Source organism: Carettochelys insculpta, chromosome 1, assembly GCF_033958435.1.
Source record: "Carettochelys insculpta isolate YL-2023 chromosome 1, ASM3395843v1, whole genome shotgun sequence".
Lineage (NCBI taxonomy): Eukaryota > Metazoa > Chordata > Testudines > Carettochelyidae > Carettochelys > Carettochelys insculpta.
The window spans coordinates 312138606-312164706 of record NC_134137.1 but is presented as its reverse complement, the minus strand read 5'-3'; the positions used below and the strand labels follow the sequence as shown (position 1 = coordinate 312164706).

The following is a 26101-nucleotide window of genomic DNA, read 5'->3' as shown; positions in this document are numbered from 1 at the left end:
CTGCTTTGTCAGCTGCAAGGCTAGGGCATTCCATCCTCATGAAAACAATCTTTCTGCATTTTGACATTCTGGAGATAATGGAATGTAAACACAGCTCAAGAAGTCTGACAATTATTTAAATGCCACTCGTTATAACTGCTTGAACCTTGAGCTTTGTGTTTTAGAAGGATAACAAGACTGTCTTGCAAATCCAAGTACTTACACAAACATCCAGATTTAATGATTAATGGAATTTTTTACAAGATCCAGTTGCTGGACAAATACAGTTTTTCAGTGAACAAGCCCAGGCATTTGTCTGTCTCTTGTACAGATGTGAGCATAATTACATTATGACTACAGCTGTGCCACTAGTGTCATGGCATAGCCGCTTCCTATTGATGGAAGAAGTTTTTCCTGTCTCTGTAATTAACCTACCTCTCTGAGAAGTGGTTGGTAGCTAGGCTGCTGGAAAAATTCTTCTATTGAGTGAAAGGTTTCTACACTGGGGGGTGAGGTAAGCCTAATTGCATCAAATAGTGAACAAAATTTCTCAGTCTTGAGTAATGTAACTAGCTCAATCTTACTTTTAGGCATAGACCACGCCTATATTAGTTGTCATGAGCATATAGCTTTATTGAACTTTGGTAGCTATCACTCATTCCTAACAGTAGTACATCTTTAAACATTATCTAAAACAAGATCATATACTATAGTGAAAAATCTCTCAGTATCTGAAACAATTCTCAGATAACTTCATATTCTCCATGATGTTCTAATTTAAGCAATGCTATACTATATTACAGTTAGAATGGTTACATAATAGAATTAAACACCCTCCTTCTCACTTTTCCTCTCCTAGCACTCCTAAGTAATACAGGTAAAGGCATGGAGCTCTATTACCTAAACAATTAACAGTATAATTAGTAAATAATATTATTACAAATGAATTCTATTTAATTTACATCTTTTTAATTCAAAAGTCCTGTATATTCAGTCCCTGAACTAGGGATGATGGTGAAGCTTTTCAAGCCTGCTCAATAAGCTGTGGCTAGGTGACTGAGTGCTGTTCAGCAGGCCAGGCTTAGACACCACCAGATAGGGGCAAACCTCTACCCAGCTGCTCATGTGGTGGCCAGGCTGGCCCTTGGTGCTGCATGGGGCCCAGCCACATTTATGCACAGGTGAAGCATGAAATAGTTTATAGTCTTAGATTAGGCACAGCTACTAAGCCACACGTTTGTGTGAGCTGCTCAAGGTACACATATCTCATAGAGCTGAAAGAGACCTTGGGAGGTCATCAGTTCCAGTCCGCTGCCCTCTTCGTAGGGCTAAGCACCGTTTTTTTGTTTTCGTTTTTTTTAAAGTGTATTTGCTCCACCTGCGTACATGGCCCCCGCAAGGGCTGAGCTCACAACCCTGCGTTTAGCAGGCCAGTGCTCAAACCACTGAGCTATCCCTCTCCCTTGGGTGGCCCCCGCATGGAACTACTCGGGCGGGCGCTGCGCGGGCCACTTGTACCCGGGGAAATCCCACTCCCCGGTTCACAAAAGGGTCGGGGCGCGGCGCACAGCCGGGCTCCCCCCGCCGCTGTGCCTGGGCGGCTGGAGACAGCACCTTGGCGCCACGCCCGGGCTAAGGACCAGCCCCTCCCCCCGGCCGCTCGCGTTCAACGCGCAGAGGCCCGGATGCAGCGCGGGCCGGGCAGGCGCTCCCGGCCGCGAGGGGGCGCCGCGCGCCGCGGAGGGGAAGCGCGGGTGGAACGGCGGCGCTCGGAGCGGCCCTGCGCTCCGCGTAGCGCTCCCCCTCCCCCGCCGGGCGACTGGCGGTGCGTGGGGACGCAGACGGGGCGCAGGGCCTGGCTCGGGCGGGGTAGGCCGGGCGCTGCGCGGGGCCTGCCCGGGAAGGGACGCCAGGCGGCCGCGGGCGGGGCGCGAGGGGCCGGAGCGAGGCGGCGGCGGCGGCCCAAGCCCTGGGGTGACTCAGCAGCGCCACGCCCCGGGTCATGCTCAGACATGCCGGGCCGCGGCCCGCGCAGGAGCTAAGCCCCGACTTGCCTGCGCCGGGTGACGCTATTTAAAGGCGGCCCGGCCCCGCCGCCAGTCGCCAGCGCCGCAGCTCGGCCGCGCGTTCTTTCGCGGGGGCGCTTGGGTGAGGCGGGGCCCGCCCAGCAGGGAGCGGTCAGTGCGGCTCGGCTCGGCTCGGCTCGGGCCCGCGCAGGCTGCTCACTGCGCTGTCTTCATTGCAGGCAAATGTGCAACACCAAGATGTCCGCTGGGCCGGACGAGCGCTTGGCCGCCTCTGCCGTTACCCCCGCCGGGCAAGAGGCGCTGGTGAGTAGCCCCCGGCGCTCGGCCACCCCCGTTGTGCTGCGGGGTCGGTTTCAGGCACCCTGCCGGGAGAGGTAGGTGGCGAGAGACGTGGTGCTTGGCTGATTGCCCCTGCCTCGCCGCTGAGGAGCTGCTGTCGGGAAGTGAAGGCGGGTTCCTGTAATGGCCCGGTTGTGGGGTAAATGAGCTTTCCTGGTTGGGCACGGCCAGCCAGCCTGCCTGGGCCTGGGCTCGGGGGTGCAATTACACCTGTCCTCAAAGGACCAGTTGTGACTGGTGTGCGACTTGAATGCCAGGTCTGAGCCCAGACCGATCCTCTGGGCCAGGCAGCGTATAAAACCTACAAAAGAGCACTTACAATTGAAAAGTTGAGACTCCTACTCAGAGCCCTGGGAAGGTGCATGTTCTGCACCGCATGGTGTTTGTTGCATTTCTGAGAGAATGTCAACTGTGTTCTTTCATTTTAACCAGGGGGCATTGGTGTGGGGCTTCCAGGGGAACCACTAGTTGTGTGCCCTTGCTCCACCCTCTACCCGCTCCTGCTCCGGTTCTGGTTCCACCTGCCTCTTGTGAAAGTGTCACTCCCCTTCCAGTGAGTGTGGGGACTGCCCTTGCACTCTCTGGAAGTGGCAGGATGCTGTTGGGGTGGTGGTGGTGGTGGGGGCACTGAGGGGTACATGTGACATCCTGTGAACTCTCATATATCACTCCTGCATTTAACTGTAGGCTCTTTGAGAGCTTGCTTGTGTTCATCCAGTGTAGTTTTGTGTGCTTGCCAAATGCACCTGTGCTGGAAGATTTTCCCTTAGCAGAATCCGTAAAGAAGCCAGGTCAGGCCTCACTGGAGTGACCCTCCCATGCAGCACTATGTAGAGTGCTTCTGGCCCCTCCACCCTCAGTTCCTTCTTGCCACCAGTGACAGTGGTTGGAACCTGCTGATCTCAGCATTAGCTGTTGGGCATTTTGCCTCTTAATAGAAGCTATTTTTAGTGAACCTCCGGGCATACTACTTCCAGTCACCAAGATTTAATGGATGTGAACAGTAGCTTGACGACAGCACAGTTACCTGTTTTCTTAACTGGTGTTTTTCAAGATGTGTTGCTCACCTCCATTCAAACTCCTGCTCTCTTTCCCTACTGACTGGGTTTTCCAGCAAAAAGAAACTGGTTTCTGTGGTTTCTTTCACATCATATGTGACTTAGGTTATTTAAAAAGTTAGTGTGCTATTCCAAATGAATTTACTTTGTTAGAATAGTTAAGCAGTTTAACAGCCTAGAAAGGTAGGAAAACATGCAAAAATGCCAGATGTTCATCAAAGAATACCATGCAAAATCAGAAGCTTTGTCAGGGAAGTTTAGGCAGTAATTGTAAGGGTTTGCAATGTCTGGGTGAACCTTTGTGTTTGTGTAGAGCAGTGGTGGGCAATCTGTGGCCTGACGGCCACCTGGGGCCCACAGACCCCATGGCTACCTTCTTTCCCCACACACTTCTCACTGGGGCACCAGAGCCCCACACTTCCTACTCTGTCCCTTCCTTTCCAGCACTTTTGGAACACTGAAATCACCTGATTTGCACTCTGTCCTTGAGCCTTTTCTTCCTTCCTCATAGAGCTGGAACACTGCAAATCAGCTGTTCCTGGTTGTTTCAGCTCTGAGAAAGAGGGGGAAGGGTGGGGACAGAGTGCTAATCAGCAGATTGGTGGTGCTCGAGTCCTGGGAGGGAGCAGGAGGATCAGATAAGTGCAGGGCTTTGGTGCCCCCACTGTGCAAAGAGGCACATGAGGGAGAAGGGGCTACAGTTGGAATCCCAGTGGGTTCATGATTTGTGGTTGCCCATCACTGGTATAGCATCCCATTGAAATTGCAAGGCTCTTTTTGTATATAAGGTTCCTCTCAGACCTATGTAGTTGGAGGATCAGAGCTTAAATAATTAAGTTCTGCCTACCTATGTCTCTATTTTAGTGGGATGTTGTTTCATTCCCTTTAGAAACCCATTGTTAAAATTACAAATGGTCACTCAGTCAGGCAACAGTTCGTCTAGCCCGGAATCTTGTCTTCCTACAGTGGCTGCTGCCAGATGCTTCAGAAAGAATGAATTATATGGTGTGATGTATTCAGTGATCCATCCATCCCTGTTGTCCAATCCCAGCTTCTGGCAGTCAGGTTTTGGGACACCCATGGCATGGACGTTGCATTACTGGCTGTGTTGGCTAATACCCATTAATGACCTTCTCTTTCACGCAAATGGTCGGACCCAGCTTGGTGCCAACTTCCTGCACCCAAACTCCTTCTCGGAGCTTGCACCTGTCACCCCTCCCACACTACCCTTTGACCCCAACCTACAGCCACCCCTGCAAAAGCGAGTGAGGCTGCAGGAGACTGAGTGATTGGGGGGGAAGAAGTGGATGGAGTGAGCAGGGTGGGGCATCAGGAAAGGGTGGCTGCTGGCTTGCCCATAAATTTAAAAAGTGAGATGGGGCATAAAGAAGTCAGAGACCACTGATCGATAGGTATTCTATTTAGTGCCTCATTTGCCTTTCTCTTAATGGTTTCTAACGTTGTTAGCTTTTTGACTGCCACTGCACATTGAGTGGATATTTTCAGAGAACTGTCTCCAGTGACTACAGTAATCTTTCATATCTAGCAGCCCCAGTACCAGGAAGTTACTGGATATTTAAATAGTCTAGGTTACAGAGAGGTATACCTAGCAATGCATAACACTAAAGAAAAGTAAGATGAGTGGTTAAGAAACAAACAAAAATGTGTACAAACAATAGTAGTATTGTACACTTAAACTTATAGGCTATGTCTACACAAGACTCCTCTATCAACAGAAGTGACTGTTGGAAGGGATTTCCTGGCAAAACTTCTGTTGACTGATTGCGGCTACACTGGAGAGTTTTGTTGACAGAAGGGCCTTCTGTTGACGTAACTCATGGAGCGCCTACACACTTAACGCATTCTGTCAACAGAGCCTCGACAGAACTCTGCATTTTCCTCGACAGTATTATCCCTCCAAAATTTGAGGCATAGCAATCTCTGGATGCAGTTCTGTGCACAGAAGTGCAGTGTAGACACTTGTGTCGACAGAGGGCTTCCACTTGCCAGGGAGCCCTCTTTGCAGAGCTGCCATTCTGCTTTCTGGCACCAGGGGGCAGTGCAGCCTGGCAGTTCTCTGTCAGTGGAGCAAGTTGTGAATGGATGCAATCTGCTCTGTCAACAGAGAGCAGCCAGACTTCCCAGCCTTCTCTCGACAGAATGGCTGACCAGTGAACTGGAAACCTGTCGTCAAAAGGGCCCTGAAGCACCTACACAGCTGTTTTGTCGACAGGAAATTATCAAGAGAGGTGTTACGTGGATTGGTGTAATGCTGCTGGCGGATGTGCTGGGTTGAGTTGACAAATCACATTTTGCATGTAGATGCTCGGCAGTTTTTGCCAAAGAGCTGATGGAGTACAGTAAGCCAGTCCTGCAAACCATCCCTTGGATGCCCCTCCAGATGCTACCACTGCTCCTTCCCTTCAGGGAGGGGAAGGGAATCTGGACCCGAAAGCACTGGCGAGCAGAACACACACCCAGTTCATCCTCACTGCAGACTTGCTGGGGGATTTCTTGTGATTTCAACTCATGTTAATCCAAGACATGCAAATTGAAATTGTGTAAATTGGGGTTTACTGTATGTAAAAGGTTGCTGCGAGGAGTAAATTTGTCCCAGGCAGTGTGACCTGGGGAAGCTGGTGGGTCAGAGGGCCCAGGGAAGCCAGTGGGTGAGAAAGCTGGGGCTCTTCCCCAGCTCTGGCTTGCTGGCCACTTACAGCAGGCCAGTGAGGCCAGGGAATGGAGCATGAGGACTGGCAAGACTGGGCAGGAAGACAGCAGGCAAGCTTTGGCCTCCCTGGGTCTGGCAAAACACCTGTTCTGGGACCCCTCAGGTTCCAAGGATGCCAGACCAGGGAGGTGAAATCTGTACTGAAGTTAGATTTACTAGCCTGTAATTTCAGTAATTTTTTTTAAAGAAGAAAACACTTTTGTTAGCTATCTGTCTGATATCTGGTATAGAAGCTACTTTAAACAATAGGTTATATACCACAGTTGTTACTCTAGGTTCATGTTTGAATTCCTTTAGAACTCTTGGATGAATACCAATCTGGTTCTCGTTACTTTTTACACTTATCCATTAGTTCCAGAATTACCTTTACTGATGCCTCAGGCTAGGATGGTTCCTCAGCTTTGTTACCTAACAAGAATGGCTAAGGTATATGGGAATTTTCCCCGTATCCTCTCAGTGAAGTCCAATTCAGTGGCCTTGTCTTCCTTGACCGCTCTTTTAGCGTCTCAGTCTCCAGTGGTCTCACTGGTTCTTTGGCAGATCTACTGCCTCTGATGTCTATTTTAGAAATTGCTAGCTTTTGTGTTTTACTGGTTTTCTCTTTACATTCTTTTTGGCTTCCCTAATTGCACTCTTTAACACCTGATTTAAGTTTTTTGTTTTCCATTGTATGTCCTTCAGGGATATTGTATTGTCTGTTCCTTTCTATTGTATGCCTTTCAGTGATATGTTTGTATTGTTGGGGTGAGCCTATAGGTAAGCTGCTTAACACTTTCCATGCAAAAATAAATGTCATGGACTCTTTTTTGTTTTTAGAAGCTATAACTGGTTCGTAGTTTGCATCACACCTTCAAAATATGGCAGGGGGAAGATCCTTGAGCCAAAGAGCTGTCTGTTTTATCCCATGATATTTTGCTCAGGCTTTTGCTGAGATCTTCATTTTGGGGGGAAAAAACCGTTTTCCTTCCCTCACTTATTCAGAAGTATTTTGTCACAATGCTGAAGTAATTAAACTTGAACGTTTTAGGATCAGATTCATGCTGCTGTTGAAGCAGCAACAGTATCATCACTCTCTCTACTGGGAACAGTTAAGAACTGTTAGATCAGATTTAGTCTTAGAAGGGGGTGGGGAGCAGGGGAAGAGACAGGGGAGCTTACACTCAGCAAATAGCTCCCATGAGCTCTCTTCCCTTTGGTTACCATATGGGCAGGTGTTGGTGAGAGAGCTAGGCTGACTCCACCTCTCCGTCTTTAGGATAAGTCTTCTACTTACAAGCCAATGTTGTGCCTTATAATTCAAGGAGGAATAGTCTTTGCTACATTGGTGAAATTTCAAGGTTCACAGCCAAGTGATTGTATGATTTGGGACTGGGGGGGATTGTTGGTTTTATGTAGTAGGATGTATCTCTTCTTGAAAAGAAAAACCTAGGAAACGCTTAAGTGTGTTTTTTAAAAAAAATATTTAGACTGCAAAGACGTTGCATGTGCAACCTTGGTATAACCTCCTTGTGCGTACCATTGGTCCTTTCCTTTCTTTTTTGTTCCATATGCAGAATAAATTTTACGTGTGTTGAGGCATATGCAAATGTGCAGTGAGTAGAAACACACAATGCCAGGTGGGTGGTTGTGGGTGCTTTGCTCATCAGCTAGGCAGCATTTAAATCTCTCCTGGGTGGCTGCCCAAGTGCACTCCTTGCAGGGGACACTGGCACATACATACTTCTGCACAGTTTTTAATTAGGTGGTTATACGTGGATTTTCACAGGGTCCCAGTTTCATTTGTTGCAAACAATGAATGCATGGTGAGCAGACACAATAAGATTGCAAAGGGAACAAAACATCTGCCATTTCCTAACTTTGAGTTTGATAATTAACCTAAATAGCACACTTTTTTTTTTTTTTTAATGAAGTTTTTGTGGGTGTAATCTATGGTGCTTTGGACTCTGGAGAGGATGTGCATTATAAAAATGCAATATGTTGTTTGCTTTCATCGTGTTTTTCCCCCCAGGTTAAACCAAAGCCCTTATTGTTGAAGTTGTTAAAATTTGCTGGTGCCCAAAAGGACACTTTTACAATGAAGGAGGTAAATTATCAGAATTTTGCATTAATAATAACAAAAATATCAATTTCATTCTTACAAGTTTACCGTACTTGTTAGTTACTCTATAACAGAAGAAAAATAGTGTGGTTTATTAGATAAGGAACAGTTGTAGAAATTGGGAGATTGTTCTGATCCTGGCTCTACCACAGTCTTGCTTTGTGACCTTAATAGCTATATCACACTGTAGCTGTAAAATGGTGTATTGCGTATTGCTCTGAGAACTACAAAGGAAAACCGCTATGTAAAGTGTTATTTTTTGAAAAACCTTTTTGCTATTACTGTGGAGTTGCAAGTGATACAGGTTGAACCTCTCTACTTTGGCAAGTGTTCTCTGCTGTTTAACTGTGATTTACCCCCAATGTCTTCTAAGGGCCCCATAAGCAGAGAAAGTGTTGATAATACTGCTAGACAACGTTGACCTTCTGTGGTCTGGCAAATTCTCTCATTAGGCACTGGTCAAGTCCCTAAGGTGCCAGACTAGAGAGGTTCAACCTGTGTTTGAAATGAGAATAGAATCTTCAGGGTGTTTGTAATATGTTTTATATTGGTTTTATACTATAAAGTTAGAAATATATTTACATTACCTCTGTTTGACTTACATTGTAGGTAATATTCTATCTTGGCCAATACATTATGTCTAAACAATTATACGATGAAAAACAGCAGCATATTGTGCATTGTGGAGGTGATCTTCTTGGAGATCTATTTGGTGTACCAAGCTTTTCGGTGAAAGAGCACAGGTAAAATTTCATACTCTCATCATGAGAGATCGGTATGAAAAATATGTAATATATTGAATATAGGTATGAGTTTCCAGTTTGTCGCGTATTTTATTTGTGTAAGTCACAACAGACGAAATCCTCAGTTGTATGCTACCTGACCACATGTCTAGGTTTTTAAAGGGAGTTGCATTTATAACTACCAGGCCACCAAAGCAACACAGACTTCTGAGGTTCAATCTTAGGGCTTTTGTCCACTTTGAAGAGAGGTTCTCCAGCCCTTGCATTAATAGCATCATAATTCATACTGTGCACATGTACTTAAGACTATCTCCTTCCAGTTATGATCTCCTTAATCATAAGAGATCAAGTATAGTAAAATGGGTTGTAGAGAAGAGTCACATGCTGTTTTGCTTTTCTCCAATCACTTACGTCAGGGGTGGGGAACCTTTGTTTTAGGTCAGGGCCCTGACTCACAGAAAAAGTTGTTCGGGGGGGCCACTCTCAAATTAAAAGGGGGGAAGAAATTCTCATGGATGTTTCCCATCTGTTAAGCAGGAAAAATAATACAAGAGGTGCTCATCTCAGTCAGTCAGTCAGCTCAGGACACCAGGGTTCCCCTCACATTCCAGTCCCATAAGTGGCTGAAGCACCAAGGCTCAGGGCTTCCTCTTAGTGATACATTAACTCTTCTGGGGGCCCAGGGCCAGTAGATTCCCTCCCCCACACCCCTGAGGTGAGGCCAAAGTAAGGGTTTCCTTGCGTGGCAGAGGACTACTGGAGAGTAGGGTGTAGATGTGGCATCTTAGCAGAAAGTAGGGTGGGGCGGGTGTCAGGGAGAGAGGGTGTGTGCAAGAGCAAGCTGGGGGATTGATTGGGTGTCTGAGCAGGATGGGGCAGGGGATTAGTGCGTTTACCTGGCTCAGCTCCTGGGGGAGGGTGCAGGTGCCTCAGCAGTGCCCTTTGCTAGTAGACACCACTCCTTTCTGCTCTCATGGGCCAGGAATCTTTGCAAGCTAGTGCAGAGGATACAGATTCCCTCCACTGCCATTCCCGGAGCTTCTCTTGATTGCCATTCCTAACGCCATCCAGGCAGAGCCCTCAAGTTGAATGAGGCCTGGAGCTTGCCCTGGTCTGGACCATAAAAATCAGAGCTGCTCTTCTTCCCTCAACCACCCCACCCCACCCCCCTGTATGGAGGCTCAGCCAGCTTGCCTTGCTGCGGAAGGAAAGGGAGCCCCAAGCCACCAGACTGGCTCAAGGCAACCTATTGGCAGTAGGCGCCTCATCCGTGACCTGTACAACTTATCGGTGCACAGTGACGGTGACTGAAGATTTCCCTTTGCAGCCTGCTTGACTTCTTTCTGAAATAGATTATATTGCTTCAGAGCCAGCGTGTATGGCCTGGGCCTTGATATAGCCCTAAAAGTTGAAGATGATGTGCTTTGGATTTAATCCTGAAATAGCATTATACACTAAAATCATTTTGAACCATGCTTAGTGTTAATCCAACTACTGTTTAATTGAGAACTGGCTTTTTGACAAAACTGAATCTTTCAGAAGAAAATGTCTGATCTTGTTGATATTTCTCACTTAAGAAAATTTCAAAATGGAGTTTTAAAAACTCTCTTTTAAACGTTTTTTCCCTGTTTTATAGTGGTGTGGGGAAAGAGGAGAGAGAAGCTTACAGAAGCAAAATACAAGTTAGTGTAATTTTCCCTCATCAAAATAAAATGAAAACTTCAAAAAATTCTGTGAAAATACTTAAGCAAAACAGAAACATTCTTATTTCTTTTGAATTTTTTCATAAAATGCACTTTCCTCTTTTCAGTCAACTCTAATCATGACCTACAAAACAGTCAGCATTTTCAGGTTGGGTTACTTCTACTGTAGTTTGGTTAAATTTACCACAGTAAATATGAACACCTAATTTATAAATAAGTGTACAAAATGTCTGTTTTGTCCTTTTTAAGGAAAATACACTCAGTGATTTCCAGAAACTTGATAGCAGCCAGTCAACAAGGTAGGCTAATGTTTTATGGTGGCTTTCCAGTGTGGAGTGTTGCTTTCATTAAATGGAGAAGTTCTGAAAACTATGTTATCTTACATTGCAACCAGTAGTCGATTAACTTGAGTCATTGATAGTGGATGAAATTATTTTCATTTTTGGAAAAGCTGTTGGAGGTGAATTACATCTTTTACAAAGAAACTGTTTAAAGTCCTTGATGGGTCTAGCACAGAAAATGGACTTGGACTTGAACTTGCTCATAATGAAGTGAGTGGCAAAACTTCCATTGTCTGCAGAGGAAATACAATAAATAGGGTGTGTATGCAGACTTTGATTTTGCTCTCTTTAAATATTCAACTCACACTAAGAAATACATTTTAAAAAAATTGAAAATTTGTTCCTCCTTAGCTATCCTGTATAATTTGAACTAATATTTCTTGTGTAATAGTAGAAGTAGTAAGAAAGGAACCTATTCTTGTGAGCTTAATAAATCATATATAACAAGTTCATAAAATGAATTGCACTCTATTTAAATTTATCCATGTCTGCAAGAGAAGAATGGGCTGATGCAGCTGAGATCTAACTTAAATTTAAGAAATGAATTAAATAAAAGTTTAGAAAGGGATGAAATATTTGTCTCTCAAATCTATATACATTTAATCTGCTTGTTATGTTGTGTGTGTGTGTGTGGTCCCCCCCCCCCAGTGTTCACCACCTAATATCTCCCATTGACTTCAGTGGGTGCAGTTGGTTGGTCAACACTTGAACAAATCAGGTAAATACCCTAAATATGGATTTTGGGGCTTAACATTAGACTCTTGCTTTTGAAAATCTTGGCTAGAACATCAGAGTAGATGGATAGAATTAGAGAAGATCCAAAGATAAAATCAAATCAAATAAAGAGTATATGTGCTTACTAAAGTTTGTTCTAAATGGAAAATAACTAGTTCCATTGTGTAGTTCACAGTTCATCCTAACTGTGTAGTTAGGACAGTCAATTTTGTGTCTGATCAGTATATTAGTGACTGTCAATATCTCTTGTAGAACTTTGAGGTCTTTTGTAAACCAGGGGATTTTGTATGTGTCCCCTTGCATATAGTGTTGTATGTTATCGTTTTTTAATGCATTTTTTATTTATAAGAATGTTTGGGTTTTTTTCCCATTTTTCTTTCATCTTTAGAAAATTCCCAAGCACATACAGTTACATTTGTTTTTCTTTTTCTTATAATTGTGTATGTAATATTACAAAGAACCACTGAACATTTCCGAAGAGTACAAACTGATTTTGAAAATGTCAGGTATACGCTGAATCAAGATTTAAAATTAGTATGTTCAAAGTATTTGCAGTTTACATTTTACAACGCTCACTGAAGTCACTTGAGCCTGTAGGTACTTTCTTTCTGATGCAGTGCATTATATGTTTTTCTTTAAGAATCTCTGGAACCGAACACATCTGAAAATGAGACCAGGTGCCAACTTGAAAAAGGCAACATTCTAAAGGTGATCAGACTACTTGATAAATTCTATTTTTCTTTACCACTGAGATTTGGATGTTGTGGAAAGATTAAAAATTAGTTCAGTGCTATCCATATTAATACTATACTTTGCTTAATATTTGTGTTTAAACAGGAAACCATGCAAGAGTTCATGGAAGAGAAACAGACATCCCCTAATTTGACTGCTAGACCAGCTACCTCTTCTAGCACACACAGTGAATCTGGTATGTTCACATTTATAATGTAGGATTTTCAGTATTTGTCAACCTTTCAAAAATGCATGGCCATAGCGCACACTTGTATGTTTTCTGTTCTGGGGGAATGGAGGAATCACATTTTAATGTTTCAGCCGTTGTGAAAGGTTACCAGAATGGTGAGCGAAGGGCTCCACTGTTTATCCATAGAACAGGTTCAGTGTAGGTAATGGCAGTATGCTCATCACTCGTTTAACGAGTACTTGACTTACAAGTACTCACTGAAAAGAGGGAGACACATATGTACCAATGCTCACTAGATGAGTGAACTTCCCCCCACTAACACAAGCCAGCCGCTGGCGGGGGCTGCGTGAGCAGCAGCCCCGTGGCTGGCTCCCCGGTCGGGGGCCCGAGGGATGGGCAGCCCTGTGGCTGGCTCTGCTCCAGCTACGGGGTCCCCGGCAGGAAGAGGGGCTTGAGTCCAGCAGCCTGCAGGGTCCCTGGTGGAGGTGGGGGGATGGGCAGTGAGTCCTGCAGACCCCCAGCTGGCTGTGCACCAGCTGCTGGATCCTCGGTGGGGGGGGCGGGGGACCAGCAGCCCTGTGGCTGGCTGTGCTCCAGCCATGGGGTCCCCGGTGGTGGGTGGAGCAGAGAGACTGGCAGCCCTGCGGCTGCCTCCGCTGCAGCAGCAGGGTTCCTATGGGGGGCAGGGGAGTCCAGCAGCCCTGTGGTGAGCCGCAGGGTCCCTGGCGGGGGGGCGGGGGGCAGCGGCGGCGGAGCAATGAGAGTGGCAGCCCTGCAGCTGAAGCTGAGCTGGCTGCGGGGCCCCTGACCGGGGTGCGGGGAAATCTGCAGGCCCCTCCCCATCCAGTCCCAACATTCCCCTGCCCCAGCCCACTCCGAACACCCACCCCATCCTGTTCAGTTCCAAACCCCCTGCCTGCCCCACCACCCTCCAGGTACCTTTGGTGCAGCCAGAAGGAACAAGCCGCCGCCACCTCCACTGAGCTGCCTACAGGTTTTAACCCTCCCTCCTGCTTATGTCCCCAAACTGCCCCCAGCCTTTAACCCCCTCCCAACCCCAGGTTCACGTACCTTTCAAAAGCAGCACCACCTGCTGCCCCTCCCAGCACTTGGAACCAATCAGAGTCTTTTACACCTATTTTAATAGGCATTTAGTGTCCCTCTTACGAGTTTTCTCCTACGAGCAAAAAGTTAAGAACCAATTGTGCTTGTATTGCAAGGGATGAGTGTACAGACTTGTGTTTGTACATCTCCTAGGCTTGCGGCTTTCAGTCTTTCCATTTGCAGGGCCCTAAAAAAAAATCTGAATGCAAGTGCATACCATTTTCGGAATCTGTGACATAGACGACTTAGGAGACCACAGAGACTAAGTGCTATGATGATACAAATAATAATAATAATCACACCAGAACAGTACAGCCCTGATCTTCAGGGACTATCGGCAGGGTGATAGGGTAACTCAGTCTCCATGCCAGTTCAGTCCTGTACCTTTCTGCTGTCACTGACAAGGGTGTCAGTTGTGTTTTTAATTTGTGATGAGGACATCATCTCCACATACTGCATGCAGGCTATCAAGCTGATTGTCAGGTAACCGTTCATACAGTCACCAGATTATAACTTTGTGGGTGCTGTTCGTAACCTACTTGCATGAGATTGAAGTTAATGGCATGGGATGAAAGGCTCTATTTTACCCAGTTCCCTAGGTCCAGATTTCTAAAAGTATTAAGTAACCTAAATATTGAAGAAATTGTTGGCACACTAATTCTCTTCTGTACCTCTTCTCTCTCTATGGCAACTTAATATTTACTGTCATGGAGAGGTAACCGTGTTAGTCTGTGTCTTCACAAAACAAAAAAGCTGTCTTGTAGCACTGGATCCAGAGCTGAAGAAGTGGGTCTGTCCCACGAAAGCTTATCACCTAATAAATCATTTTGTTAGTCTTTGAAGTGCTATGGTTAATGTATCCTTAATCTGAGGTATTGATGCTGATACTTAGTAACTGCAGTTTGTGGATATTTTTTTAGTGCCATGGGCTTTTTCAGTTATGCTTAACCTGCAACTTCTTGGCATTGGTGATTTATAACTTTTAATGACTGGAAATTTCCTGTGCATAATGCATGTATCAACCTGCATTTTATCACTTATTGTCCAGTGGTTCTGGATAGTTGTGATTAGTTGAGTAACAACTTTTCACATAAAATCATAGCATGCAATTTTTTTTTTTTTTTTTTTGTATTCAGAAATACTTGCGTGATCTATGTAAGTTTATTTGCAATATACTCATCAGTGTAGTATTTAGGCAGCAGTCATCTTAGCCTGTTTTAAAAGTGTACTTTAATTATAAGCCATTTACGCTATATTAAAAGAGCTCTTTTTAATGTAACTCAAACTGGTAACAGGATCCAAATTCACAGTTCGGGTATATAACTTGTAATGCTTACACACAACCCAGAGTAATCGCATATTCTTTGCCTAATTATTGCAAGTTTAATCACTAGCTTTGTTTTTCCATCCATTTATCAGTTTATTACAGCCTCAACATTCTTTTAATATAGTGGTTTTATTTACAGTGGTTTTTTTTCAATTTATAGGCAATCTTCCCATTAAACCACTGTGCTTGTTACATCGGGGTGGTAGCGACTCCTTTGGAGCTGCTACTATTCCAATGTAAATATTTAGAGCCTTGTGTTGGCATGTCATCAGTACATCATGGAGTGATGACAGCTTAACGAGGACAGTGATGGACAGGAGCAACAGTGGGTCTGGGGGTGTCTAAGTTTGAAGGTTGGGGCTCTCAGGGCAAAAAAAGAAAAGAGGGACTGAACCAAGAATTATCAAGGGAAAGTAAGAGGAGTATGTATAGGCGTTTCGTTCTGTTTTCTTTGAAAGCTGCAGGTACCAGGCTCAGAGACCCTAGGATGGATTTTTGAAACTTTTTTTATACAGTGCGAAGAAGGGATTGGGAAGCAGAGCAAATGTGTGAAAGGCACCTGTAGGGTTCACCAGGCTACGTTTAATGGTCAATAAAACAACGTGCCAATCCTGGTAGGGCATTTCACTCCACTACATTTATTACATGCTGACTTGCGAGTTGCTTTTTAAGTCTTTGTCAAGTTCTTTTATAATACTTTTTCTTAATGCTAGTGGAGTTGAATTTTGGTACATTTATTCCCTATTCCCTCCTTTGTTCTTCTAGAGTCCAAAATACCTGAAACCTCTAAAAAAACAAAGGTTACTGCCTTCATACCTGAAATTTTTGAGCTCTTCAGCTTAACCCAGTGTTTCCACAGTTGACCTCTTGAACATCATGTTTTAGCCTTGAAGGAGTTCTAAGTGTGGACTTACATCCCTGTAAATTGGAGTTATAATAGAAATCCTGATACCAATAAATACAATGTTATGTGACAGGCTAAAATAAAATCCTGAATTTCCAGAGAGAGAGAGCAGTTTGTTCTTATTCTTTATCTCAATATCTATTGCCTGTGGAAGTCACTATTTGTGCATCTTAATGATGAGGCACTCAGCAAAAGACAGTGTGAGAAGTGGCAGTCTTTTGCTCACTTTATGCCTTATTCTTTTAAGAATATGGCAAGAATGTGGTTCACCTTTTTATAATGTTAAGTGCCTTAGTTTAATCTTTCCATTGAAAAACAAAGTAATTTTTATATTGAAGTTCTGAATAAGTAAAATCCAGTTTAAACATCTGCTAAAGTGCATGTGCATTGTGCACTTCATAGATACCTTTAGATTAATAAGCTTTTTCTCTTTGGCACAGAAGAAAGCTCTTCAGACGAGCAACCTAGTGAAAGAAGGAAACGGCATAAGTCAGACAGTATTTCACTAACATTTGATGAAAGCCTTTCTTGGTGCGTTTTAAGTGGGCTATGTTGCGAAGGAAGCAACAGCAGCGATTCAGTAGACTCTGCAAGTCCTGTAAGCAAAATGTGTTTTGTGTGTGGTTTTAATTATGTTGAATTCTCAGATTTCCCAGATATGCATCTTGACTATCACATTCATATTTGAAACAAATAATGCTTCTAGTGATGCCTGAGTGTTGTATTTTATGTGGCTTGGATCATAAAACTTAGGCAGAATTTTCTTTAATCTTCTGTATGAATATTCAGAAAATGAATTTAAACAAGTTCTTAGGTGTTGGTACAGTGAAAAGATAAGTGGTGCCTCTGAATTAAGTATGACTACCAGAGGGAGTGTTTAGTAATTAGAGTAAGTTTACTTATAAAATGTGGGTTTATATTTACATACTTTTGTTAGAGCATTTGAGATTTGATAAATAATTCTATATATATTGCCAAATTTCTGTGCATAAATGAAATATTTGTTTAAATTCACACAATATTATCTGCTTTTCTGTACATTTTAAAAGTTAGCAAATACAGGTTGAACCTCTCTCGTCCGGCACCCTTGGGACCTGACAGGTGCCTGATGAGAATTTGCTGGGCAATGGGAAGTTCAATTTTTTTTTTTTTTAGCGCATTACCAACACTTCCACTGCTTACTGGGCTCTTAGAAGACATGTAGGGGTAAATGACAGCTAAATAGTAGGGCAGAACACTGAGAGCCAGGACTGGTGGCTGTAAACAAACTTTATGGAACCATGGGAGACTTGGCTACACCCTTGATATGTGGTCATCTAGCTATCATCATGCAGGATGAGGGAATTCCAGGTTAGAGAGGTTCAACCTATATAAATTTAAACTTACAAGTTTTGGAGCCAGTTCTAATGTACTTTTAATTTAAAAAAACTAGAAATGTTAAAACTTGTGCATCTTCAATATAAATCCCAGCATTTTGAGTGGTATGAGGTATTTGTCTGACATGACTGTTTTGTCTCTGGCGGGCAGCCATTTAAGCAGTATCTGCCTGTATAATTATGTTTAAATATGCATGAAGCACTATGAGTAATAAGAATGAATTAATGAAGCTAAATACATTGGTTCTTCCTCCTTTTTTCCAGAATCGTCATGCCAGCTCGTTAAGTGAAAACTCAGACGATTGGTTTGACCAGAGTTCTGTTTCAGACCAGTTTAGTGTTGAGTTTGAAGTTGAGTCCGTTTATTCAGATGATTATAGCCATAATGAAGAAGGGCAGGAGCTCACAGATGAAGATGATGAGGCATGTATATTCATTCCTCTCTGCAAATAAGAAATGTTATTGCAAAAGCATTTTGTTGAACTCCAACATGAAATATTTCCATAATAGTCTTGACCGTGTGTTTTGTGTGGCAGATATGTACTGCCATTTTTTATAAAGTAAACTTTCATATCTGGCAGCCCTGGGACCAGCAGGTTGCTGGATACTCAGATAACAGAAAGGTATACCTACCAATACTAACACTAAAAAAAAATTAGCTATTAAGGAACAAACGGATGTATTCAGAGTACTTCATGTACTGACGACAGTAGTATAGTACACTGTAAACTTATATGGTATTTGCTGTATTAATTTGTCTTGACTTCCACTATACTGTACTTGTGGAAAACTTAACCAACATTTTAACCATAATTCTATTTTAGTTATTTTACAGTTCTGGATGATAGAATGCTAGATGTGAAAGTTTACTGTATTGAGTTTTCTTCATACAAACTTAATCATGATTCTGCAGAAAGCTCTGTGTTGACAGAGCCCATTAGGGTCACTGTATAGGGCCTGAAGGAACCATTACAATTATTTAACCTGATTTTCTCTGTAGCGTTGGACACAGAATTTTATCCAGTAAAAACTGCTGGCTGGCTGAAGTCACTGGAGTTCAGTGCAGGTTCACTAGTCGTCTTATGCATGGTTTCTTCCAGGATAAAGGCCTTAGCTTGGAATACGTACATAGAACTTTACTGGAGCAAAACTTCCTAATTCTTTAAAAGAAAAATTGATTAAATTGGCAATGTATCTGCATAAAGTTAAAGGTGAATAGAAAGTTTTTTTCCAAAATGTATTCTAAAAATCTGTTTAAGATCTTCTATCAGGGTTGCCAAAATTACTGATCCTTTGAGATGCGTATGACAGCCCTCAAACTTGAGGGCAGAGGCGCACATGCTGGGGCTCAGCACTTTGGCCCTGTGGGATGTGCCTACCAAGATTGCAGTTTCAGCCCTGCTATTGCTGAAGCCTCAAGTCCTGGTGGGCATGCACTGTGGTGCTGAAACTCCATGACTGTCCTGCCCTGCTCAGGAGAAGCCACTACTGCACCCCCGTGCTACAAGGCAGAGGTTCCACACTCCTCCCCAACCCCCCACTGTGATAGGTGGACAGTGGAAGGGACGAGGGCATTTTGGAAGCCATATGTTAACACTAAAAGACATAGCCAGACTGTGACTTATGAGCCAGACTATGGCTCTGTCTCATGTTTAAAAGACAGCATAGGTAGCCTTAAAAAATTACAAACCTCTAAGATGCTGTGTTAGAAGAATTAGCATCTTTCATTTTTTACTGCGTTGACTAGTGAAATATTTGTATGGCTAAAGATTCTAACAGCTCACGTTATCCGTCTGAGAGAGGCCCATTGTCTCTGTGTATTGTACAGCTTTCAAAAGGTTGCTCGCAAATGAGAACAAAAGTTTCAAGTTGATGATTGACTATAGTGTTAACGATGTCCAAAAGTAATAGTGCCGCTTCTTTATTTGGTTGTGGTTAGTTTACACCTGCATCATCTAGAGCTTAGAAAATAGTTCATGTTCACCTGGTAAAAAGTTTTAAAAAACAAAACTGTTTGTGTGCTTTCCTACTTGTTTAAGGATGTCTTTATTGAGAACACTAAAAATTAAACACCAACTAAAAGGAAGTTAAAATGTATTTTCTTCCATCAGGTATATCAGGTGACCATATATCAGACTGAAGAGAGCGATACTGATTCATTTGATGAAGACCCTGAAATTTCACTAGCTGTGAGTAAATCCCTGATTCACAGGTCTTGTGAAACAAAAGGTCAGGACTAGGAACATACATGACTTCTTTCATACTAGGAAAAATAGTTGTTTTGAGGTCTTTTAATTACTGACCTTAAATCAGTTTTTCCCTGTGTTGGTTTAAAGTCACAGGCACAGGAATTTCAGATTTCACTGGCACACTCAAACAAAAGCTTAGGTCTAATTTTTTGTTTTAAAATAAAGGAATAATTTAAAAAAAAAATCTATAATTTTTTAACTCAAAGGTAGCATTGTTTTTGTCTATAGGAAACCAAAATAAATCTGCCCACTGGCCACTTTAATTTCTGTGTACACTCTATGTGAAATGAAGAAAAAGCAAAAAGATTACATATTTAAAATTCACTGTTTTAAAATTTTCTAGAAGATCAAAAAGGTCAGTTTTTTTTCTGTTTCATGTATAGTAAGTTTTCTCTTTTAATTTCTGCACATTGACGTGTCAAATGTCAAATTGTGACTTCAGACAATCTTAAACTAAAAATGGAATGTTTCTTAAAATTGCCAATATGAACTGAGAAGCACATATGTGAATTAGACATCCAGAACATGTCATTGGCCTTAACCATGTCTGTACTATGGAGCCAAATGTAATTCCTCTGGAACTATAAGGAGGTTTTTTGTCACACTGAATATTTTTTTAAGTTACGTTGTAAGATTTCAATAAATAATATACCTTTTATAATTGCTCTTTGTTCACATTTCATGTTTGGCTATGGCTAGACTGCAGGCTTCTGTTAAAACTTCTGTTGACAGAAGCTTTGTCAATAGAGCACATGCCTGGACTGCAGATCTCCTGGGCTTTGTCAACACTCGCATTCCTCTTTCGAAAGAGGTATGCAAATTAGGTGTGGATTTGCACATACGGCACCTCATTTGCATATTTCAAAATAGCTTCTTTCGAAAGAACACCACCAGTATAGAAGCCTTTTTATGGAAAGAAGGATTTTTTTTGAAGATGGCGGTTTACTTTCGAAAGAGCAGTGTCTACGCTCTCTTTTGAAAGAAGCAATTTCGAAATAAGAATAGGCAAATGAGGTGCCATATATGCTAATCTATGCCTCATTTGCATTTCTCATTTACCTCATTTGCATACCTCTTGTGAAAGAGGAATGCAAGTGTAGATAGAGCCTTGGGGGAGAGCTGCCAGTCAGGAGCGTTTTGTCAACATCCCTGTACACCTCATTTCACGAGGAAGAGGGGATGGGCCAAATGTCAGAAAAGCCTCTCCTAACAGAACTGGTGGCAGTTCACATGTTTTTTGCCAACAGTTCTTGGCAATGTGGACACAGCCTTTGACGAGAACAAAGGCATCCAAAGCAAGCATTCTAATTATGGTGTTGCCAGCTTCAGCGCCGTACTTAACTCCCCAAAATTCACACCACCTTGAAAATGGAATTTATATACATTTGTTAAATACGCTTAAGACTGAAAATTAATTTTAAAATGTCTTTTTGTGGGGAAAAGTATCAGAGGTATAACCACGTTAGTCTGTAACTTCACAAATAACAAGCAGTTCTGTGCCTACTTAGAGACTAACGTTTATGAATTTAAAAGTACGCATTCTTCTACAAATTCAGCAATTTCACCACAAGGTTACAGAGGGAGACATCTGAATTGGCAAACAGTCTTGTAGCACTTCAAAGACTAACAATGATTTATTAGGTGATGAGCTTTTGTGGGACAGACCCACTTCTTCAGATCTGGAAATCCAGTTAAAAATAAACTGGCAAATTGGAATTCATTTACAATTTGACACATTTAACATTGGCCTAAATAGAGATCTCAACTGGCTTATCCATTACGAAGGCAGTTTCTCCACCTTTGATATTCACAGATTGAGATACACCCCACTTCCTGTAACAAACTCTGGATTCCACTGCAAATCAGTCTGATGAAGTGGGTCTTACACCCACAAAAGCTCTTTATCTAATACATTTGTTAGTCTCTAAATTGCCTCAGGACTGCTTTATCTTTTGAGGAATTTACCATCCAGTGACAGACTGAGGTTTTTGGTGACGGAGTCTTGAATAATGAACATGCTTTGAATGCCTCTATAGTTTAAACTTGCTATAATATTGAGCATAGGTTACACATTAAACTTTTTTTTTTTTTTTTTTTTTAGGATTAATGATAATTTTTTCCACAGTATCCCAAATTAGAAGCTTTTATTTCCACAAAGATGGTAGAATGAGAATTACTCAGACTTTCAGAAGAAGCGTTCTTTTAAAATAGCTGCCACCTTCATTTGATTTCAGTAGTACCGAAGCAATCTTGCCCTCAGTTGGTGATTTTGAGAAGAGCTAACTGTTAAGTGTAACTAATGTTCTCTACCTTGTGACCTCCAAAGGGCCATTTGCTAAAGGCTACTTCTCATGTCTTTGACAGTGGAAGGCTATAGCCTTTTGTAAAAATCTTGATTTATGGTCTCATTTACACTAAGAATGAATAATGGCAGCTACTTCGAAACAGGGTTTTGTAAAATTCTTTGTGAATTTTTCTAAAGAAGATTGTGTGCATCTGTTTGCAGGGGTAAATTTTCAGTTAAGAAAGTGATGGCAGATGGTTATTAATCCTAAACCTTTTCTAGGACTATCAGGAGTGGGTAGGAAGAACAAATATGTGCTTAAAAAAGGTTAATCTAATCTGGGACAACAAACAAAAAGTTTAATCACAAATGGGTTAGATTGGGGTGGGGAGTGGCAGCTGTACTTCTCAAGTTCTGTACACAGAATGAACTCTGCCACAGGCTATGACGCTCCTGGTAGATTGTGTGAATACCCAAAAATACATTCATGCATCCTCTTGGATCTGAGGCTCCACTCAGCGAGGCTTATATATTCCACTGGCTTTTTGGAGGAATGCAGATTTTCCACTGGGGTCTGCTAGGCTTTTTATTGACTGGAGACAGAAAACGGTGGGCTGCTGTCCCAAAGTATTAGGTGATATAGCACCTACTAAGATAAATGAATTTAGGGCAAATATTCCTTGGAGTTGTTTCAACTTCTGCAAATCCATACAGGCATTAGTTACTGTGTTCACAATAGTAAAAGAGAGAGAGCGCTGTGCTAGTCTATATACTATGAAAACAAAAAAGCAGTCCAGTAGCACTTTAAATACTAACAAAAGAACTTATTAGGTGACGAGCTTTCAAGGGACAGACCCACTCCTTCAGATCATAGTATGTTCTGTTCTGGTATGGCTATGATCTGAAGGAGTGGGTCTGTCCCATGAAAGCTCATCACCTAATAAATTATTGTGTTAGTTTTTAAAGTGCTACTGAACTGCTTTTTTGTTTTATGTTCACAATAGTTTTCAATGCTCAGTAATCCAAGTTCTGGTACAACATAAGAATGGTTCCTATATGAGGTACTACTGTGTACAACCTAAAATAGAATCTTCATCTATAAATGAGTTTTAATATATGGTGTCACTACAAGGCACACCTAAAGGTATTTGAGTGCCCTAAATTTGCATTTCTGTACTTAAACATGTTTAAATTTTATTTGTGTAATCTTAACTAAGAATATCCTGGGTTTATAATGCTTGGTTTCAGCATAATTACAGCATAACTGTCATGTATTTTTCCTAAATTACTGAAATTGACTTGCAGCCATAATTTTACTTAAATGTAGTTGTATGTTTCTGTATCTGTATTTGCAGATTTAGAGAGGTAAAAGATTAGTTGTTAAAACACATTGGCCATGTCTACACTAGCACAAATGGATTACTAATGAGGCACTGAAATGCATATTCAGCGCCTCATTAGCATGCTGCCGGCCACGGCTCTGCAAAATTGCCGTGTTTCTCTGCTGTGTGGCTTGTCCAGGCAGGGCTACTTTTTGAAAGGATCCCAGGAGCTTCAAAATCCCCTTATTTCTATCTGCTGATCTTCTGATCTGCTGCTAGGAATAAGGGGATTTTGAAGTTCCCAGGCTCCTTTCGAAAAGGAGCCCTGTCTGGACAAGCCACACAGCAGCGAAAAGCAGCAATTTTGAAGAGGCATGGCTGGTGCACAATTCAGGTATGCTGCCTGGCTGCGTTTCCACATGCCCCTTCTTCCGGAAGCGGCAAGCTAACAAGCTAACCAGAAGATGCTGATGAAGCGTGGGTGCAAATTTTCCACACGGGGTTCAGAATCCGGAAGAAGCTCTTCCGGGCTCCGAAGTACACGTGGAGATGTGCAGCCCGCAGGCATCTTCCAGAGCGGGGGAGCTTCTTCCGGACTTTGAACCCCGTGTCGATATGCCAATGAGGCGTGGAAAATTTGCACCCACGCCTCATTAGCATGCTGCTTCTGGAAGAAGGGGCACATGAAGACGCAGCCCCGCGTAACAAGACATTTTCTTTGGTGGTTCTATTCTTTGTTCAGGTTTGAGATGTGATTTTTGGATGTAAAGCTGTATGAGCTATCATTGCAAGGTTGAGAAATTGTGGTGTAATTGATTTTGACCTTGGACTTCATAAAGCTCCTGCCAAATATCTGAAAATGTGGTGATTGACCAATTTACAAATATTGAGGAAATAATTTAACAGTTAATATAGTTTCTTGATAATATTATTGAAAGAGTTCAAGGATATTAGGCATGTCAAATAGCTTATCTATTTAACTTTTAATTCACTGAAGGATTATTGGAAGTGCACTAAATGCAATGAAATGAACCCTCCGCTTCCACGGCATTGTCCCAGATGCTGGGCTCTTCGGGAGGACTGGCTTCCTGATGAAAAGAGTGACAAACCTGAAAAGCGAAAATTGGAAAGTTCCACACAGCTAGAGAATGAAGAAGGCTTTGATGTTCCTGACTGTAAGAAAGTGAAAATGGATGAAGATAAAGATCTAAGTGCTGGAGATAGTGAGGATACAACAGCACAAACATCTGAATCCCAGGAGAGTGAGGAATACTCTCAGCCATCAACATCTAGCAGTGTCTTCTGTAGCAGCCAAGAGGATTGCAAAGAACCGGAGAAAAAAGAGACAGAAACAGAGGAAAGTATGGAATGCAGTCTACCACTTTCTAGTATAGAGCCCTGTGTCATATGTCAGAGCAGACCTAAAAATGGCTGTATAGTTCATGGCAAGACAGGACATATTATGTCCTGCTTTACTTGTGCACGGAAACTGAAAAAGCGGAATAAACCCTGTCCAGTCTGCAGGCAGCCAATTCAGATGATTGTGCTAACTTATTTTAGTTAGAAGGAACTTTAACATAACTGTGGAAAAAAGTTTCAATGGACGTTCCATACAAGCTTCCATAGACAGCAAATAAGAAACTATTTTTGTATGTTTAACTAAAGGTGTAATATTTTGGGTGACTTTACTTGGTTTTTTTTTTTTTGATTTAATGAAAAGTCGCACTGAAATTGGTAGCTTAACCTGATATTCAGTCTTTTGGGGACGGGACGTGTGTGTGTGTGTGTGTGAGAGAGAGAGAGTGTGAAAATTCTAGATTGGGTATCTGTCACGTTTGCACATTACAAACCTCAGTAATGACACTTGACGACTGGATAGAATATCCATTTTAAAATAGTGAATTTAATGCATTTGAGAGGGGAAATAGATCTCGTGTCATTATTGTGAAAATCAATGTTCTTTTGCTCAGTAAAAAGTCACAAAATTGATAACTTCAACCTTCCAAGTTTTCTACAACTTCCAGTGTCTATTTGGGGGAAATCAGAACTTCCTAAGAAGTCCATAGGAAGAATAAAATTCTTACTCTGTCGTGGCTGAGATGTAGATTTGTTTATCAGATCAGGTAAACTTGGGGAAAATATTTTGGAGACTACTTCAGGTCAACCAGATGTGATAGGAAAAAGAACAGACTAATTAGTTTAGGCCAAAAGTTACAATGAGGGAAGAATGAAGTTAGGGTAGAGAGCCTTTTATTTCAGTAAAACAAAAGTGTACACTTCAGATGCCATAAAAATGATCACATCACACTTAATAAATAACTTATTTGAATTCTGCTTTGATTGGTAGTAATTGTAGGTGTTTGTGTCACTGCTGTGAATTGGTTGAGACCTATTTCATATGATTTGGTAGTCTGTTTTGCTGAAGATGAATAGGTAACTATATCACTGTTTGGCACATTTGACTGACCCAGCAGATAGGCCAGCAATTGAATGACTAAAAAAATTTGAGCTGTGAGGACACAGCAGTGGTGTTGTGTGTTGGCCAGCACTGACTGACTGTCAGGGTCTGGACCCCCTCATCCCATTGGGGGTGGGTTGGATGGGTCAGAGGATGATGGGCCAGTTGACATGATCCCCAAAATTTGTCGGGGGGGGGGGGGGGCGGGGTTGTGGCTGCAGAGCCAGTCAAAATGGTCCCCTGGGTAGCAGCAAGCCCTCAAAATCTTAGGTGCCAGGGGAGACTTCCCCCTGCCCCTGGCGACAGCAAGCCCCTGAAAATATTTTTTGTGGGGTGGGGGGATCAGTTGAAGCAGTCCCCCTGGGTGGCACCAAGGCCCCCAAAATAAGCTTTTTGTTGGG

At 42.5% G+C, this 26101-nt stretch overlaps 1 protein-coding gene across 11 annotated transcripts; it reads left to right on the top strand.

Annotated features, from left to right (window-relative positions):
- Positions 1–817: 817 nt before the first annotated feature.
- On the top strand, positions 818–25881 carry MDM2 (MDM2 proto-oncogene). Of its 11 annotated transcripts, none has more exons than XM_075013186.1 (14): positions 818–1804; positions 2225–2309; positions 4370–4408; positions 8143–8217; positions 8842–8975; positions 10612–10657; positions 10786–10826; positions 10928–10977; positions 12395–12462; positions 12592–12682; positions 16455–16609; positions 17652–17810; positions 19499–19576; positions 24240–25881. In XM_075013186.1, exons 1-14 carry the CDS (start codon positions 1458–1460, stop codon positions 24804–24806), a joined length of 1935 nt encoding a protein of 644 aa, XP_074869287.1. In that variant the 5' UTR covers positions 818–1457; the 3' UTR covers positions 24807–25881. The 11 variants fall into 11 exon arrangements, with proteins under 11 accessions (XP_074869287.1, XP_074869278.1, XP_074869315.1 ...); XM_075013177.1 differs by having other exon boundaries at positions 820–1804; positions 16452–16609; XM_075013239.1 differs by lacking the exon at positions 818–1804 and adding an exon at positions 1979–2127 and having other exon boundaries at positions 16452–16609.
- The last annotated feature ends 220 nt before the right edge of the window (positions 25882–26101 follow it).